Source organism: Leopardus geoffroyi, chromosome D4 (genome assembly GCF_018350155.1).
Source record: "Leopardus geoffroyi isolate Oge1 chromosome D4, O.geoffroyi_Oge1_pat1.0, whole genome shotgun sequence".
Classification (NCBI taxonomy): Eukaryota; Metazoa; Chordata; class Mammalia; order Carnivora; family Felidae; genus Leopardus; species Leopardus geoffroyi.
In genome coordinates, this window is record NC_059342.1 from 79,841,026 (window position 1) to 79,858,703 (window position 17,678).

Here is a 17,678-nt window from a genome sequence, read left to right on the forward strand (position 1 = left end):
GATCATCTGCACTCACTGAAATATTTTATGGAGCACCTCCCACCTGCCATGTAAGGCAGCAGGCGCGCATGGTGAAAAGGAATCGAGGGGCTCACATTTCATTAAGAAGACAGACAGACAGGGGCGCCTGGGTGGCGCAGTCGGTTAAGCGTCCGACTTCAGCCAGGTCACGATCTCGCGGTCCGTGAGTTCGAGCCCCGCGTCGGGCTCTGGGCTGATGGCTCAGAGCCTGGAGCCTGTTTCCGATTCTGTGTCTCCCTCTCTCTCTGCCCCTCCCCCGTTCATGCTCTGTCTCTCTCTGTCCCAAAAATAAATAAACGTTGAAAAAAAAAAAAAAATTAAAAAAAAAAAAAAAAAAAAAGAAGACAGACAGACATTCAGACATATGTCGATAACTAAATAAGACCAGGTAGAGCAATGATAAGTACTATGAACTGAGGGAGGGAAGCAAAGGAGGCAGAAGGTCCTGAGACCGTGTGTAGAAGCAAGGTTTCCCGTTCGTGGTCAGCAACAGAGCTGATGTCTGGCCGAGACCCCACCAGTCACACATACACCTAGGAAAAAGGCCCTCCGGCTAGAGGGAACGGCCACTGCAAAGGCCCTGAGGTGAGAACCAGCCAGGATGCCTGAGGAGCAGAGAGGAGGTCTACGTGGCCGGAGCTCGGTGAGCAAGACGGGGAGGTGATAAGGACAGAGAAGTAGGCGGGAGCCAGGTCAGGAAGCTCTGATCTTACTGTAAGGGCAACGGAAAGCCGCTGGAGGGTCTCAAGCATGGAACGGAATGATCACTGTGGCACGGGGCGCCTGGATGGCTCAGTCGGTTAAGCGTCCACGTCTTGACTTCAGCTTAGGTCATGCATGATCTGACGCTTGGGGAGTTCGAGCCCTGTATCAGGCTCTGCACTGACAGCGTGGCTGCACTGACTGCTTGGGATTCTCTCTCTCCCTCTCTCTCTGCCCCTCCCCTGCTTGCTTGCTGTCTCTTTCTCAAATTAAATTAAATTAAATTAAATTAAATTAAATTAAATTAAATTAGATAAAAGTAAAAAGGTCACTTTGGCCAAAAAAAAAAAAAAAAAAAAAATCATTGCAGCCTCTCTGTGGCAAATGGACAGTAGAGGAGGTCGTGCTGCCGGAGTCCAGGCGACAGACGGTGGCGGCCTGGACCCAAAGGGAACTCCTAAGCGGAAGGCTGGTGTTTCCCTGACCGATCAAAATTCTGGTTATCCCAGAAAATTCGCCAACAGCTCCTAGCACTTACTTGCTAAGGGAAAGTCAGGTCCCCAGAGGTCAGCTCCCATGTTTACCGCCACACCAGCGGCATGCAAAGCCAGCGTGAGGGTGAAACGCGACTGGGCACGTGAGGCCCGGTGTGTGTGCCGGACGGGGGTGCCGACCACGGTCGGGCCTGCAGGAGGGCCCTCGGAGCCACAAGTCCACTGTCACGGGCCTCAGCAGTGCACCATGAAGGACAGCTGTCCGGAGAACAAGACAGAAGATTCAGGCTGGTGTAAGAAAGCCTTTTCTGACACTACAAGTGGCCAGCACGGCCTGAAAGCCTACAGAACAGTCACCCGCAGGGCACAGGTAACGGAACCACGGATTGTCACAAGCTTGCCCCCTGGCAGGCAGGACGTTGGCCCAGAAAATGCTTTCTGGAAAAACGTTACTAGGTTTGCGTTTTCAAAAATCAAGAGACTTAGAATTTGGGGGCTTCCGCTGAAAGACCGGAAGGCTGCGAGCCCCTGTGCTCACACCGCAACCGTCAGTTGGGCCTAAGAAGCTCCCGTCCACCAGCAGGGAGCCTCCCCCCCCCACCCCCGTGTCCCACATGCCCACCACGGCCCGTTGTTCTTCCCTCTCCATCCCCCTGCTCACATCACCCAGGCACATCCCTAGGCGCTCCCCAGAGGAGAGCTGCATCTTTGAGCTCTGATGTAACGTGTGGGACCCTGACGTGGAGAAAATCCTCCAACTCTCAAGTGTCAACCACGGGCACCTAACTCCCTGTGACAATCAACCAGGAGAGGCACTAGACATGTGCCCCCAAGAGGATGCGCGCTAGGAAAATGCTGGGCGGATGCCAGGGACTGGGGAAGGGGCAGCCTGCCTGAGCTTACAACGACAGAATGCTCCAGTCCTATTTTAGCTACAGAAACGCCGATGAGGCTCAGTCCACCGACGGGAGAGACAGTGGGGTTCCTGGCTCTTGCCAAGAGTCAGGGGCAGGAGTTAGCGGCTCCGTTTCTCTGTCTACACTGGAGGAGAGCGCAACGCTTTCACTAAACACACACCACCCGCCTGCCATTTTCCTTAAACGGTGTCTTCTTCCTCCTCGCGGCTCCCGAGGAGGTGGCCGGAGAGGCCGGGGGCCCTGAGAGAGGAAAGCGCGGCTCCTTCTGGCCCCAAAGCCCAAGCAGCTGTCACGACGGACTCGGAAGAATGGGAAGCAGGGAGGGGGACAATCTGCTCCCAAAGGTTAATTTTAAAAACACGAACGTGCGGAACATTTCTCCTTTTTCGTTTTAAGGCAAACACCCCGAGGTATTTCCTCACACAGGATGACCCCCGGCAGATATGATGAGACGAGAATTTAAGTTCGAGCTCCACATAAAACCGCGAGTCACGACGACAATGGCAGTTTTTAAGCTGCTGCAGAAACCGGAAGAGACTCCGTAGGGCTGATTCCTCTCGCTGACAGCCAGACACAGCCCTTCCCGGGGCTCCCAGGACCGATTCCAGAGGAAAGCTCGCTTTCGCTCTCTATACTGGGCGTGCACGAGGCTTTGCTGAAGTCCCCTCCCAGCCACTAGCGTGCAGCCTAATTACTTAATTGCTTGACTGGCACGATTCCTTCCAAGACATTTCGGTGGCTCTCTCGGCTAAATTACACAGCACCGCCATCTAAATCCATTTAGCAAAATGAGTTTGTTCTCCCCTCACACCCGAGAAAGAAACCACTACCGGGGCCCCATGTCTACCTGGATTCCAGTAACAACGTGGCCTTCTCACTGAAAAACGGGGCAAGCAAGTTCATGAGTTCGCCTTCTTCTAGACTCCGGTCTCCGGGGCAGCCAGGCTTGTGGGCGCCGTCGGAATCTAGAATATTGGAATCTGTGTGCCTCAAATATCCATTTTTGCAACCTCCTTTGGAATAATCCTCCACAACCTGCAAATCAGAGTATCTGGTCAAAATACGGACCTGGGAAGAAAGTGAGGGGGTGCGTGCAGGAGAGAGAGAGGACGGAGGCAGAGAGCGCATCAGCAGTGCAAGCCAGCCAGAGGGAGAAGGAAAGCAGGAGAGGGCACAGAGCGGGCTCAGGCTCGAAGGTCCACACAAGTGCCTTGCGGCGGAGGGGCTCCCACAAGAGCACGGACAGGTCTACGTCACTTCTCCTCCCCTCGGTTCCCTCATCCACAAAATGGGGAGAACACTGCCACTTCCCCGGGTGACCACGAGAAAAAAAATGAGAGGAAGGGCCGCGTCCTGCCCACCAGGCATGTGTCCCCCCGCCCCCTGGCCAGCTCCTAGCAAGTTCTTCCTAGGAAGGGTAGGGAGCCCGTGCCATCAACGACCTTGTGGACATCTATCATCTACTTTTTGCAGTGTATCCTCCCCGTTACCTATCAGAAAGGTGCCTCACTCTTTACAGATACATCCTAATTAACATGACTTTGATTTGTCTCATTAGGAAAAGAAGAGAGTTCCTAAACTCCCAGGGAGATGTTATTTACGGATCCACCTTCTCGGGTCACCGAGGGCCCCGAAGGAGTGGTACCGAGGACGCATCTAGTTAAAGCTTGTGCTGGGCATGTCTGGAGGTGCTGCAATTAGCATTCTCTCTCCCCCTTTCCAAAGCTGTAAATCTCTTCCACCCGTCTATAAATAACTCCCCTTGACTTCATTACTGGTGATATACACACTAGCCATCACACCCCTCTCTCACACTTGTGAAATGATTAAGATTTTCAAATGGAAGACAAGACCCACACAAACAAGCCGTTATTTATAGGGTCTTGTTTGCCACCAACCCAGTTATTACATCCATCTAAATAAGCGACTTCCAAAGAAGGAAAGGTCTCGGAGATGCTAATAAAAAGAGTGATAGCATTTACCGAGCACTTGGTACACACCTTTCTATTTAAATATCACAAAAACTCCAGCAAGGATGTGTTAACTCCCCTGAGAAAAACTCGGGCTTGGGGGTTAAGCAAGGGTCAACGGAGGTCATGAAGATACACAGCAAGATTTAAAATCAGCGCCCACTCGGAGCTGCTCTGCTCACCCAAACCATCCACCTCTTAATGGTCTCCCATTCACGACCACGAGAACTCGAACACTCTGAAGGTCACAAATGCTAAGCCTCCAGCCTCCTATCTCCCACTGTGCCCTAGTCTCTCGGGTTCTTTCAAGTTGGGAGAATGTTTGTTCCAAATGCCCAGTATGGATGTGACTGGAGGAACGTTCTACAGGGAAGGAGTCAAATTCTCAACAGTGCCCAGACAACACAAAGTTGGGTTCCATATCAGGGGACCAGAGGGGGCCCCCGAGAAGGGAGTCCTCACACTCCAGTCATGATCTGGGACTTCGCAGCAGTCCAGGGACAGGGCCCTCACCTCGGCTCTGCCACTGACTTGACGCTGTGTCCTGGAGAAACCCCCTCCCCTCACAGGCCTCAATTTCCAACGCATGAAACAAATGGGCGGGGTTAGATCTCTAAGGATCTGACCAGGTCCAACATCCAAAGCCTGTTATTCTCTTACAACAACCCTGTTTTTACTGGCAGCCCTACGTATGTCCTCCTGTCCCCTGACGGGCCCTCCACCCCGTGTGTGGTCTGAGAAGAGAGAGACTCAGCGTCTTTGCTCTCCACTGGCACACGGCAAACACTCGACACAGGTACGAGGAACAGAAAAGCCAACGGATTCATCCCAAACTGGAGGACTGGCTTGGGCACAGCGAGGGGAGGACAGAATCGGGGTGGACCGCCACGTTCCTACCTTGTTGCTCTGCTCCAAGAGCTGGTCGCTCAGGAAGTTATTCTCGTCATCCTCTCCAAGTCTGGTCGTGTCCTCGTCCTCCTTGCTAGCCAGAAGCTACATGGAGCATGGAATGGTGTGAAAACGCAACCCAAAAAAGTGCGCAGCATGAATATGTATGAATAAGTCAGCGATGTCTTTTTTTTTTTTTTAATGCAAAACAAAAAACAAACCAAAAAGGAGGCAGAAACGAATGCCAAAGCCGATGAAATAAAAATTAACCAAAGTTAGAGATGCTGGTTCTAGCCAATCACACGCAGCTGCCCAGGATCGGGCATAATGTCAGGACAAAGGCCCCGAGAAATGACAAAAGCCATTCCCCTGCCCTGGCAGGCCCTCCCCGAGCTGCTGTAGATCGAGCATGCTGTCTGCTGTGCTGTTGCCACTCCTGCCGTTGCTAAATTCATTTTCAGATTATATAAAAGTAACAAGAGTTCAGGAAAAAGCTATTGACGGAATTGAAAGTATCAAATAGCAAGAAAGCAGTAAATGAAATTTATGCTCTGCCCGATTTCTGCATCACGTCTCCTATTTAGCCCAGCACATAAACCTCCTTCTGGACTGTCACAGAGCTGAGATGGACAGTCCCAACAATGCTGTCATTCTGTTGACAAGAAAGTCCTCATCGCTAATGAGTAGAGTATCGACCTTGCCTGACGGTAACTTTACACTTTGGAGACGAAGAGCAGTCTTTTAGAAAGACTGCATAAATCCCTAAGGCTTTAAAGAGGCGGAAGGCCCAAAGCTTCTGCATTGTGCATTCTCCAGAACGAGCAGTACGATGTTCCTGAGATGGCCAGATCTCAGCTCTCCGGAAGAGCGAAAATTCCAGTCCTGGGACACCTGGATTAACAAAATCAAAATGGGAGAGGAGAGGTGGCCACACCCAGGAAGCGAATCAGTCAGAGCTGTTGCAAAAATTATACTAAACCTCTCCTCACCGATGAAATTGTAAGTTCTGCACTCAAGTGTCGCTTGCTGAGTCACTTGCCGGGCGTGTTGTGCATGAGATTTCTAAGGTTCTGTCTCTATAGTTTTACTTAGCAATTCCTACATCCAGTCCCTAATTTTCCCAGACCAACTTACGTTTTTCTGATCTTCCTTTTATAGGAAACCCTTATTTGGGAAGAAAGCAAACAAAACAAAGCAATTTGCCTTCATTAAGTCATTTTCTAGAAACCTTTTCAAGACCAGAACACACTCAACCTAATCATAGCCAAATCTGCAGTCAGGATCAAACGGAACCGATGATCTCACAAATGAGAGCTCCCTAAACTACGAAACATTAAACAGGCCGGACGCGTACGAATATATTCACCAAGGCGTCGAGTTTCTCCACGCGGGCCAGGGGCTTCTCTCCCTCTGCTGGCATCTTCCCTCGTTACTAAAACACTCTCAAGTGATAAAGATCAACCAGGGCTCTCAAACTCGTTGCTGGGAGTAGAAGATGTTAGCCTACTGTGGAAAAAGTACTGGCAATTTCCTATAAAACGAAGAAACCTATGACCCAGGACTTCTACTCGTAGGTATTCATCAAGAAGAGTGAAAACCTCAAGATCTGTACGTGAGTGTTCAGATCAATTTTTATCATAATGTCCCCAAACCAAAACAATGTAAATCAGCAGCAGCGGAACAAAGAAACAAATTTTAATGTATCTGTGCAATGGAATACTACTTAGCAATAAAAAGGACCATGTTGTTGGTTCACGTAACAACGTGGATGAGCCTCAAAAAACAGAATGCCGAGGGAAAGACGCTTTACACAAAAGAGTCTACTTGATGATTCCGTTCCTGTGAAGGCCTAGCGCAGGCAAAACTAACACACAGGGGTCGAAAGTAGAAAAATGGCTGGGGGGGGAGCAGTGGGAACTGATGAGAAGGGACGCTGAGGGGTCTGGCGGAGGTGTGGGTTACACAGGTACATACGTTTGTATATCTGAGCAAACACAGACTTACGATTTCTACATTTCAATGTACATAAATGTAACCTTAAAAGGAAAAATAACTGTAAACACAGACTGAAGTTAAGATACTCGTGTTTAAGTATTTCAGGGGAAAGGCACGGGTATTTGTAACTTACATTAAAATGTATCAAAAAGATCAGATGGAGTGAATGCAGTGGGACATGTTAACAGCGGGATCTAGGTGGGGAGCGTGTGGGTGTTCACCATCAGGTTCTTCTCACTTGGAGGTGTTTAAATTGTTTTCAGGATAAAATTCTGGGGGAAAGTCTCTCCCATCTTTAAAAAACAAAACAACAGTCTCCTCTGCTCCCGAACAGCTCTGGTCACTGAGCGTCCCTGCCTCTCTCCAAGCTTCTTGAAAGAAGTGTCTAACCCCACCTCTGGCACTGTGGCTTTTGTCGCTGACACTCTCTAGAAACTGCACGTGAAAGGTCCCCAGAGACCATCCAACACGGGAGACGGAACCCACACTGGCTCAGGGAAGAGGCACAGAGAAGCTCATCCCTGACCCTGTGGAGAAAGGAAGGGTCTCCCCTTAAGTTAAGCTAAGCACAGTACTGTTAACCCACGTCATTCCCAGTTGAAATTTCAAAAGCCTCGAAGCCATTCTTCATTTCCAGAACCACAACCACACCACTACCCCATACAGCGAAAGCAGGATCAACGTTCATTTCTCTTTACCTCTGCCGACTTGGTCAAAATTAAAAGTAAACTCAATTTCCAGCAACGGCCAAGAAATTAAATGTTGTAGACAGAGAGAAATGTCCCTCGCTCCACACGTGAATGACTCGTTGACAACCTCCCACCACTTTTTTTGGGTCTTCTGACAGTACTTGACCCTAGTGGACACCCCTCCTTAAAGCATCGCTCCGTAACATCTGCACCATCCTGGTTCTGCCCTAGCCTCCTGGGTTCCTCTTTCTTGACCTGCTTTTCGGGCTCTCCTTCCTCCTCCAGGAAGAATTACCCTCGACCTCAAAAGAGAAGGCCGGACCCCTGTCCGCTCACTCCCTCGGCACACCGTGCTCTTCCTTCGCAGTCCTCCCCACACCCAGGGGCACCTGCCCCTCGGCTTCTGTGCCCGACGTAGTGGCTGGGGCAGGCCCATGTCTACGTTCAGTTCTAACAACACGGGGTGCACAATAAAGTAGTACCTGCTGAAAGAGTAAAGGAATGAACAGAGTCTTTCAAAATGAGAGCTGAGACCAAAAAGTATTGGGGATCACCTCTGGTCTTGCTGCCCCAAGGGTGTCCTCTGGAGCAACAGAAGCTCATGACACATGTGGACTCTCGGGCCCCATGCCAGACTGACGGAACCAGAATCTTTAACAAGATTCCCCGGGAAAGTCACATGCGCGGTAAACTTCGGCAGCACTGGCCCGTGGTGTCACGAAAACACGGAACAGGAGCCAGAAGAGGGCTGCAGGCCCAACTCGGCCACTAACTTACTAAAAAAATTAAATGAAACTGGGGCGCCTGCGGGGCTCAGGTGGTTAGCGTCCGACTCTCAGTTTCGGCTCGGGTCACGATCTCGCGGTTTCATGAGTTTGAGCCCCGTGTCGGGCTCTGCACGGACAGTAAGGAGCCTGCTTGGATTCTCTCTCTCCCCCTCTCTCTACCCGTTGCCCGCTCAGGCTGTCTCTGTCTCTCAAAATAAACTTAATAAAATAAAAATGTTTTCATTAAATTAACTGTTTTACTGAGTGCCTACTACACGCCAGGCACTGTGCCGAGGGCTCTTTATCCACCATGTAAAATTCATAGTAACTTAGGAAGTCAGACGGTTAGAAAGCGCCTCCTTTTAATGAAATCAAATCTGCTTTGGACAAATGAAATTGTATTCTGTTACTAATAGCAGAATTTAACCAGCACCTTCCGCTTCGGAGTACCATGTCTGTCCTCTAGAGTCACACAAGGCCTACTTCTGATTCAGAATGACGGCCCTTCCAATTTCTGCGTTCAATTAAATTATGCCCCTCAATCCGTGTTTGCCCTCCAGGAAGAAAAAAATAAAAAAAAGATCTTAGTTCTCTAGCCGTTTCTAAAAATGGTGACGTAAGCACATAGGGATGTTAGTCCTCATAGAGACTAAGCCCTTCTGCACACTGACGCACGTATCCGACGTCCTGCCCCTTAGAGGGGATGGTGGCACACATCACACAGCTCGGGGTTTGCCTGCAAACCAGGCTCAGCAGCACCCTGACTGCCGGCTGCTCCAGTCACTCCTGTGCATCAATTCTCAAGCACATAAATTAGTAACCAGTAAACAAACATGAAGAGATAGCGACAAACCGATCTGGGACTATTTTCAGGCACTTTTAAAACCAAGGGACACCTGTCCTCAGTCTTTCGTTTGTTTGGCTGGTTTTGAAGCGAACGGCCCACACGCGGGGAGTAAGCGTGGTCTTCGCCAACTGGAGGGGGCCCATTCCAGGGCATCCGTTTTGAGGACAAACCCGACAAACCGTATCAAGGGCCTCCCGCTGTTCAGACCCCTTGTCGAATTAAAAGTTGCAGGGGGAGCCTCTATGAAAATAAATGGTATGCTTTTCTATACCTGTATCTTTCTACATCTGTACTTTTGACCTACAAGTTACGTATCTGGGATACGTAATACCCAATACAGTCTCAGGGGAAAAAAATCCTAAACCCAGAAAGAGATTTGGGTCCAAAGACCCTCATCAGGTAATTGAAAAGAGTAACTCTCTAGAAACCATCTACATGTCCAACAATAATCAGGGGCTTAGTTAAATTTCAGTGCCTTCGTTAGGTAAAATAAGATGCTATGTTGGAACACAGCAATTGGGAAGAAACAGGAAACGAAACCGTATATGCGTTGTGGGCCTGTACATGTTCATACACACAAACAGAGAAGGAAGGATTCCAAAATGTTAATTAACTATGCGTGTTTTAAAGTGACAGGATCGGGGTAATTTCTTTTCTCTATTTTAACCCAATGCTGTGGGTTAATTAAACACTGGAGAAAAATACTGAATTTTAAAAACACAAAAGCGATTTGCTTTCCACCGCCTCCCTCCCCCGCCCCGCCCGACTTTTTCTCATTTAGCGGGAATGGTGCCCAGCCCCCACTCCGCGAGCCCGGCTGCTGGGACAAGGCTGTGCACAGCCTGGGCGTCTCCGGTCCCCCTCCGAGCAGAACCACACGCGTCCCCCCTCCCCCCCCTGGGGGAACTGGCCTGGGGAGAGGCAGCGGCCCCTCTCTGCCGGCCCACCCTCACCCCCGCAACCTTTCGGCTCGGGATCACCGTGGGAACAGCCTCCTTCCCATGCGGATCTTGGGATCCTCCCATCCCATTCCGGGGGAAGATGGAACACTGCTACACAGGACAAATGTATTCACAGGAAACATCAAGCTGAAGTGCAATCTGACAAATGACTCAAATCCGAATCGGCTGGTTATTAAGATCTCAGAGTGGGAAGAGGAAAAAGCCTCTGTTCTCCAAAGGACATAATGGGACATTTAACAGATTTTTTTCAAAGGGCAAATGAACAAACAAACTCGCCATTTACGACTCAAATGAAGTGGGTGAAGAATGAGCTGCTTATTAAAAATGCTGCCTTGGAGAAAACAAACCAAGAGACTTGTTTCTCCCTAAATGGATTGCAGATATTCTTAGTTTCCAAAATCATCTGGAGCCCGGGAGGCTACGATCAATAACGTTCCCTCCCTCAAAGACAGCAGATGGCCTGAGCGAAACGTAGATACCTTTGAGCGGCTCCCCCTTTGAAGGCGGGAGGAGACAGCTTCAAGGCTGACGGATCTTTCCCTGAATGTGGCAACGAGACCTCCTTTTACCTGGCCAGTAGGCCAAATTCAAGACAACCGTCAGCAGGAAGACTGAGGGGCCCGGGACCCAGAGACAAAAGGTCCTCCCGCACCTCATGGCCAGTACAGCCCCGGTCCCCTGAAAAAGGCTTCACAGACGCCCGGGGCAGGGCTCTTCCCTCGGGGGAGCGAGGCCAGTTAGGGGCTAAAGGGAGGGACAGGCTCTTTCTCAGCAACATGACTTCAGGCCCCCTTTTGTACGCACAGGCCGAGAACGGGGAATCGGACGCCCGGATGTCACCAGGCCGGATAAGGCTTCCCCGCTCTCTCCACGGGGCTGGACGGCTAACAGAGTGGGCCTCTCACTCGCCCCGCGGGTACACGAGCCCAGCGAACCACACGCTCTCTGCGGTCCTCGCAGAGACACCGTGATTTAACCTTTCGTGGCCCTTCCGGGCTTTCCGATGCCACCAGCAGAACGTTCCCACAGCCGGGAAGCCGTGCTCGAGGGCTGTGCTGGCACAGGCTGTGTGCTCCCCACCACGTCCCCTGTACGAGGCAGAGCGCAGGAGTCCCGGCTACGTGCGCGAAGGGACGACACACATCCAGTCAGAGCCACCGGTCCAGAGGCCGTGAGTGACAAGTTGCAGAGAATTCAGAAGATTAATACACCAAGAAAATGAAAAATGTGTTTACACACGTGCTTTTCCACCTTAACAGAGTCATTCATTAAAGCTGCATCTACGCCACCCAAATTACCTGGGTGATGCGGTGACTCTCTGGATCCCTCTGAGGCCATCCCACCCATCCAGATGCGCCATCTGTGGCCCAGATCCCAGGGCCCGACTCAGGAGTCAAAGGTATCAAAATACGCCCAATGTGTCCATGCAGACAGAACCCGGACATGAGGGGGACCTAGCAGGGCCCTCAAAACCACGTCCAGCAAAGGCAGCTTCCACAGGGGCCTCCTCAGGACAGGTGCCGTCTGAGGACATTCGGGGGGTGGTTACCGTTTTGTAGTCGGCACGTAACACGAACGTTTCTTCTTACCTCTGTTTGCTCTGTTGCCTCAGGTCCGTCACCCCCCTGGAAACCCACGCAGGAGAGATCAAAAATGGTTTTCTTCAGGTGCTGGTTGTCTGTATACAGTTCCTTCACCAGCTGTATCAGGTCACTAACCTGAGAGACAAGAGCAGAGATAGAGCTGGGGACCCACAAGCCGACCTCAGCGCCCCTGGGCCCTGGCCCTGCACACAGACCTTCTCCTGAGCAGACTCTCCAGCATCACAATTATGGAGACTCAGGCAGCTGGTTCCAGACTTCAGGCTAGGTGGGGTACGGTGAAAATCCACTAGCATGCCTGTGTTCTAATCCCACGGCCACCGCTTCAAGGCAGAGTGATCCTGCGCTAAGCCTCCATTTCCTCATCTGGGGAATGGGCTACAGTGGGGATTGAAGGTGATCACGGTCACGGTGCACTGAGGACGTTGGCACCATCTACGTGCCCCACTAGCGACGGCTAATACGATCTCTGCCTCGTACCTGGGGTCCTCTGGAGGAAAAGCCCCGAGACGGACATTTCTGAGACTGCGTCAGTCTTCTTTCATAGCATCGACCTTTTTCTTTGTATACCTACCCAGCGATGTCAGTAATAATAATCGTCTTCCATCACCAAGCAATCGACAGCTACCGAAATACGCCCGCAAGCTTTAGTCATTCGTTCCTTACAAAAGTCCTGAGGAGGTGGACAGGCTAGGATGACTATCCCTATTTTACAATGAGGAGCCACCGAACAAAGAAGTTCGTTGCCCACGGTTCGCCCGCTGGGGGTGTCCAGGGGCCTAAATGACATACAAGGATGGCCAAGGTCCCTCGCCGCGTGGGGAAGGGCAGCTGCCCCCCCAGAGGCAGAGCGGGCCTGGAGCTGAGCCCCTAGAGCCCCCAGACAGGGCTTTGCTGGACCAGGTACATAAGCAGTTCACAGACGCCACCTCCGTTCCCTGCAAGCTTCAAGTCCCGCCGGCGGGTCATTTCACAGGCTTCTTAACGGAGTAATCGTTAGCCCCTCAGATAAAGTGGGACGTCCCACCCTGACTACACACAGACGTCCAATACAGCCAAACATGAACACAAACTGGACCCACCCCGCAAGGCGGGAGTGAGAAGAACAAAACCCTCTGACTCCGCAAACACCTGCCGAGCGCCAACTGCGAGTGACCTGGTTCCTGGCCTTAACGCTGCCGCAGGTGCTGTCAGCGATCCTCGTTTTCTTTATCTTCCAAAACTAAGAGGCCTTGGCGCTCCGTGCTCCGCTCCTCCCAAAATCCCGAAAAATTTTAAATTCTCCTTTCGACTTTTTACTTTTAGTGCCTTGCACCTACTCCGTCTCTTGCTGCTGAAAAAGTCCTCCACCTAGACAAGCTCCTATTCGTCCTTCAAAACCCACTTCAGGCCTCACTTGTCGAAAAGCCTCCTCTGATCAAGTGAGGATCCCCCGGCCCCCTAGCAATTAACTCCTCCTCCTCTGCTGCCTTTGCGACCTATACCCTGCACACCCGCCTACCTCAGCGACCCTCACCCTCCACAATGCAATTACTTGTTCACATGTCTACTACTCTACCAGAATGTCAGCTAGCCCGAGGCAGAAACCGAATCTGTCATACATATATGGTAATTTTATAATAAATCAGTCTCCTCTGAGCTCACATTTCCTACTCTTCACAGTGGTTCTTAGGCTCTTGAAACACTAAACCACTCTAACCACACCAACAACCAACAGGTTGAGAAACTTGGTTTCTAGTTTTAAAAAAGATTTACTCAGCAAACCTGGACCTTTATTCTTTCAAAAAGCAGGTGTTAACTCCCACTCTGTGTGGTAGATACTGGAAAATCAAAAATAAATAAAATGCAATCACTAACTTCGAGCCGCTCACAACCTGATGGGGTCACAGATGAGTAACCAGATCATTCCAGGTCATTATGAGCATGACACGAATGCAGTCAGGTCTGAGAAGAGAAGAGAATGACCTGAGGGAGGGATAGAGAGCATTTCCTAGAGGAGGTCAAGCCTGGGCCGGGCCTCAAGCCTGAAAAGGAGGGTATCAGGCATGAGGGAGGGCACGGGAGGTAACATACACCAAAGGAACAAAGACCGGCCGAGAGACAGGGAAGAAAGGAGAGGAAAGGGGCTTTCACAATCTTACACCTCAGGATCAGGAGCCCAAGACACAACAAATAACCAACAAAGCACGGAAAGTTAACAGGTCAATACCTTTTTCTTAAGTTCTTCTTGAGAAAAATGTTCCACTTGAAGCCGATTGTGCTCTTCAAGGCAAATACTCAGATAAGATGTTTGATCGCTGTAAAATGAAAATGGTTCTTCTGCAAAAAAAAAAAAGGGGGGGGGGCGATGGAGAGCAAAAGAATATCAGAAATAGATCCTTCTAAGACCAATCCCAATACAATCCACGTAAGGCAATTTGAATTGGGAGAAGGGGGGCAGGGGGTTGCTACAAGGGGGAATAAGTACAAATAGGGAGTTTAATGCACCACCTTTGGAGCAAAAGTAATTTTCCCTCTTTCTCTACAGGCTGATATCTCAATGTACGGTTTCATCATGGGCTGCAGGCGTTCACTGCGGCCTTTTCTGAATTATAATTTGCACACGAAGTGCTGCACCTAGGGAGCATTCTGAGCGGCACAGGCAAATGGTGGTTTCGGTTTAAATGGGGGAGTGATTCTGTTTAGGTAAGAAAACAGGAAAATGAGATGTGACCCTCAAGGGTAGCGCTCCAGGGAAATACACGTGCCCGATGTATCTTTCTTTCATGGCCCCAGAGCCCTCTGTGGTAGTGAGCACACCAAGTACAGAAAATGGGCTGCTAGATCTAAGAAAAGAGAATCTCTGGTCACCTACGTAAGGGTCTGCTTCCTCTGCAGCAAACGTCACATCCCAATGCGGGGGGGGGGGGGGGGGGGTGGGAGGGGAAAGCGGGCCAAGTGCTGCTGTGATGAGCAGAGCAATGCAAGGACCACAGGCCCCTCACCCCCTCACCCTGTGTCCCTCCCTAATGAATCCCTTTGTGGTCACGACAACACTAAACGCAAAGTTTCAACGCAAAACGGCAACCTCCAGGCTGTGGGTCTGTGTGGTGCAGGCTTTGCAGTGGGTACCCCGGTAGGCAGAGCCCAGACGTGGTGGGCCCTGACGTGACGCGGATCTAGAAGCACCAAGTGATGAGAGCGCGGCAGCGGCAGCGAGGTACCACCCCCCGGCACACCCTCTGAGGCACGGACATGACGCGCTGGGCCTTTGCACCAAAGCCAAAGCCAGGTGGACGCAGACTGGGAGAGCCAACGTTAACACAGAACCCAGAGGAAATCCCGCGGCTTCCCCATCCCCTACTTAAGTTTAGGACTTTCTTCAAGCTCAGCCAAGGCCCTCCACGTGGAAAAACCAAAGGGAAACACATGCAAGAGGGCACGTACCTTCCCGCCTCCGAATGTCACTGATCTGCTCCTCCAGGGTCCTTTGCAAATTCCGACAGGAGAGCACGTCCTGCTCCAGCTGCGTCCGCAGAGCGAAAATGCTGCTCAGCTCGGCCTGCAGGCTGTTGATACTTCGTAAAACAAGACACCAGGATTTTTTTTTTTAAGTTCTTATTTAAATTCCAGTTAGTTAACACGCTGGGTAATACTGCTTTTAGGTGTGGACTAAATATAGTGACTCAACACTTCCATACATCACCCGAAGACACCAGAAATTTTTACACAGACCTATCTGTGTTTCAAATGACAAAAGCCGGGGCCCCTGGGTGGCTCAGTCGGTTGAGTGTCCGACTCTTGATTTCAGCTTGCAGTTGATGAGTTCGAGCCCTGTCAGCACAGAGCCTAGTTGGGATTCTGACTCTCTCCCTCTCTCTCTGCCCCTCCCCCGCTTGCTCTCTATCTCTCTCTCAAATAAAAATAAACTTTAAGTAAATTAATTAATTAACTAATTAATTTAAAAAATGCAAAAGCCAGCAAGCCTCCCTTTGATTGTTATGTCATCAGTGGGTTTTTTTTTATTGGTTATGAAAGTTGGATTTACTTGTTTATAGAAAATTTAAAATACAAAAGTGTAAGAAAACAAAAATTACATTAACTAACATTAATTAACTACCAGTTAACACATGGCAGACTACATTTCCTTGTTTAAGATTTTATTTATTTTTAAGTAATCTCTAATCCCAACATGGGACTCGAACTCACAACCCCGAGATCAAGAGTTGCATGTTCTACTGACAGGCAGCCAGGCGCCCCCAGACTGCATTTCCTCCCAATCTTTTTCCTTGAGCGTTCACCCTTACAAGGTGAAGATAGTAGTTGGTGTCAGATACTAATTGTGCATTCCTCACTTAAATAGTTCCCTACATTTTTGGAAATTATTTGCAAGCATCATTTTCAGTGACTATGTAACATTAATCAGGTAAACTTCCCACCGTTTATTCCAACTCATCCTCTATTAGTGGACATTTGGGTCATTTCCAAGTTTTTACTACAGGTGTAAATAAAGAGAAATAACGTAATTGCCCAGAACACTTCTCTGTTTGGAGTAATGCCTCACAAGGGCTTGGGTGTGGATGGGGAGGCTCTCCAGGGCCTGCGTGTCACCTGGCACCCAGGCTTCAGAAGAGGGGACAAGTGAGAAGAGCGAAATGTGTCATTCCTGAAAGAGGTAGTACTGGGGGTAAAAACCAGGGGCACGAAGGAAGGAAAGGAAAGGAAAGGAAAGGAAAGGAAAGGAAAGGAAAGGAAAGGAAAGAAAAGAAAAGAAAAGAAAAGAAAAGAAAAGAAAAGAAAAGAAAAGAAAAGAAAAGAAAAGAAAAGAAAAGAAAGAGGAAGGAAGGGAGTTGATAATGGGAGGAAGAGAAGGACCAATTTAGGGACCAACAGAACTCCATTGTGATAGGTCAGCCCTATTCACAGAAGCATAGTGGAGTGAATGCATGTCAAGTCTCACATCTGGGTCCGTGTGACACAGTGTGACCTGCGCAGAGAGCCTGCATGACACCAGCAGCCCAGAATTCACAAGAGGCCATGAAAATGCACACCTCCCAGAATCTGCAGGAATCTGCTGTCCAACAGAACTTCTGGAAGTTAGAAGTGTTCTGTCTATGCACTAATATGGTAGCCACGGGCTAAATGTGCCTACTGAGCAGTTGAAATGTGGCTAACATTCTGGGGAACGGAATGCCGCATTTTTCTTAATTCAGATGTAAATAGTCCCATGGCTCGTGGCCACTGACTTGGGGCAGTACAGACCCACCAGATGGGCTCTGGATTCCTACTGACGTGGCACCTGGCAGGGATCTGAACTGAGTGCCCCCAGCTCTCAGAGGAACAGAGACCCCGGCCAACGTCTGAATAACATAAGCGATGTTTCACTGAACATCTCTGTGCCTAAAGCCTTTTCACATTCAGGTTCGTTTCTTAAGACCAATTCCCAGCAGTGCAACTGCTGGGTCAAAGTACATGAACATATTTTGGGGCACCACATTTCCAAGCCACACTGCCAGTGCGGAGCCTGCTTGGGATTCTCTCCTCCTGTCCCTCCCCCGTTCACTCACACATTCTCTATCAAAATAAACAGATAAACTTAAAACAAAATATATGAACATTTTTCGAGACTAGCAAAACACCTTAACACATCAAAAAACCTCCTCTTTTAAATACTGAGAAATACATCACTCTCTGTCCAGCGTCTGACCTTTGGTTCCTTAAGAGGGTCCATCAACACCTTGAAACCACATGCGAATACTTAAGAACATGTGGATTTTTCTAAAGAGAGGGCCCATGAGCGTTCATCAGATTTTTCAAAAGGGATCCAGAGCCCCCAAAGGGTTAGC

The 17,678-nt window shown here is 49.8% G+C and overlaps 1 protein-coding gene across 15 annotated transcripts in view; it reads right to left on the minus strand.

Moving 5' to 3' along the window:
• The window catches only part of CDK5RAP2 (CDK5 regulatory subunit associated protein 2), a 172,194-nt gene that overhangs the window by 64,642 nt on the left and 89,874 nt on the right, over nucleotides 1-17,678 (minus strand). For all 15 annotated transcript variants that reach the window (XM_045469565.1, XM_045469580.1, XM_045469575.1 and 12 more), the window contains 5 exons: nucleotides 15,280-15,410; nucleotides 14,063-14,172; nucleotides 11,842-11,970; nucleotides 5,002-5,097; nucleotides 2,982-3,169 (listed from right to left, as the gene is read on the minus strand). In XM_045469565.1, the coding sequence (XP_045325521.1) occupies nucleotides 2,982-3,169; nucleotides 5,002-5,097; nucleotides 11,842-11,970; nucleotides 14,063-14,172; nucleotides 15,280-15,410 (654 nt within the window). The remainder of the gene's footprint in view (nucleotides 1-2,981; nucleotides 3,170-5,001; nucleotides 5,098-11,841; nucleotides 11,971-14,062; nucleotides 14,173-15,279; nucleotides 15,411-17,678) is intronic.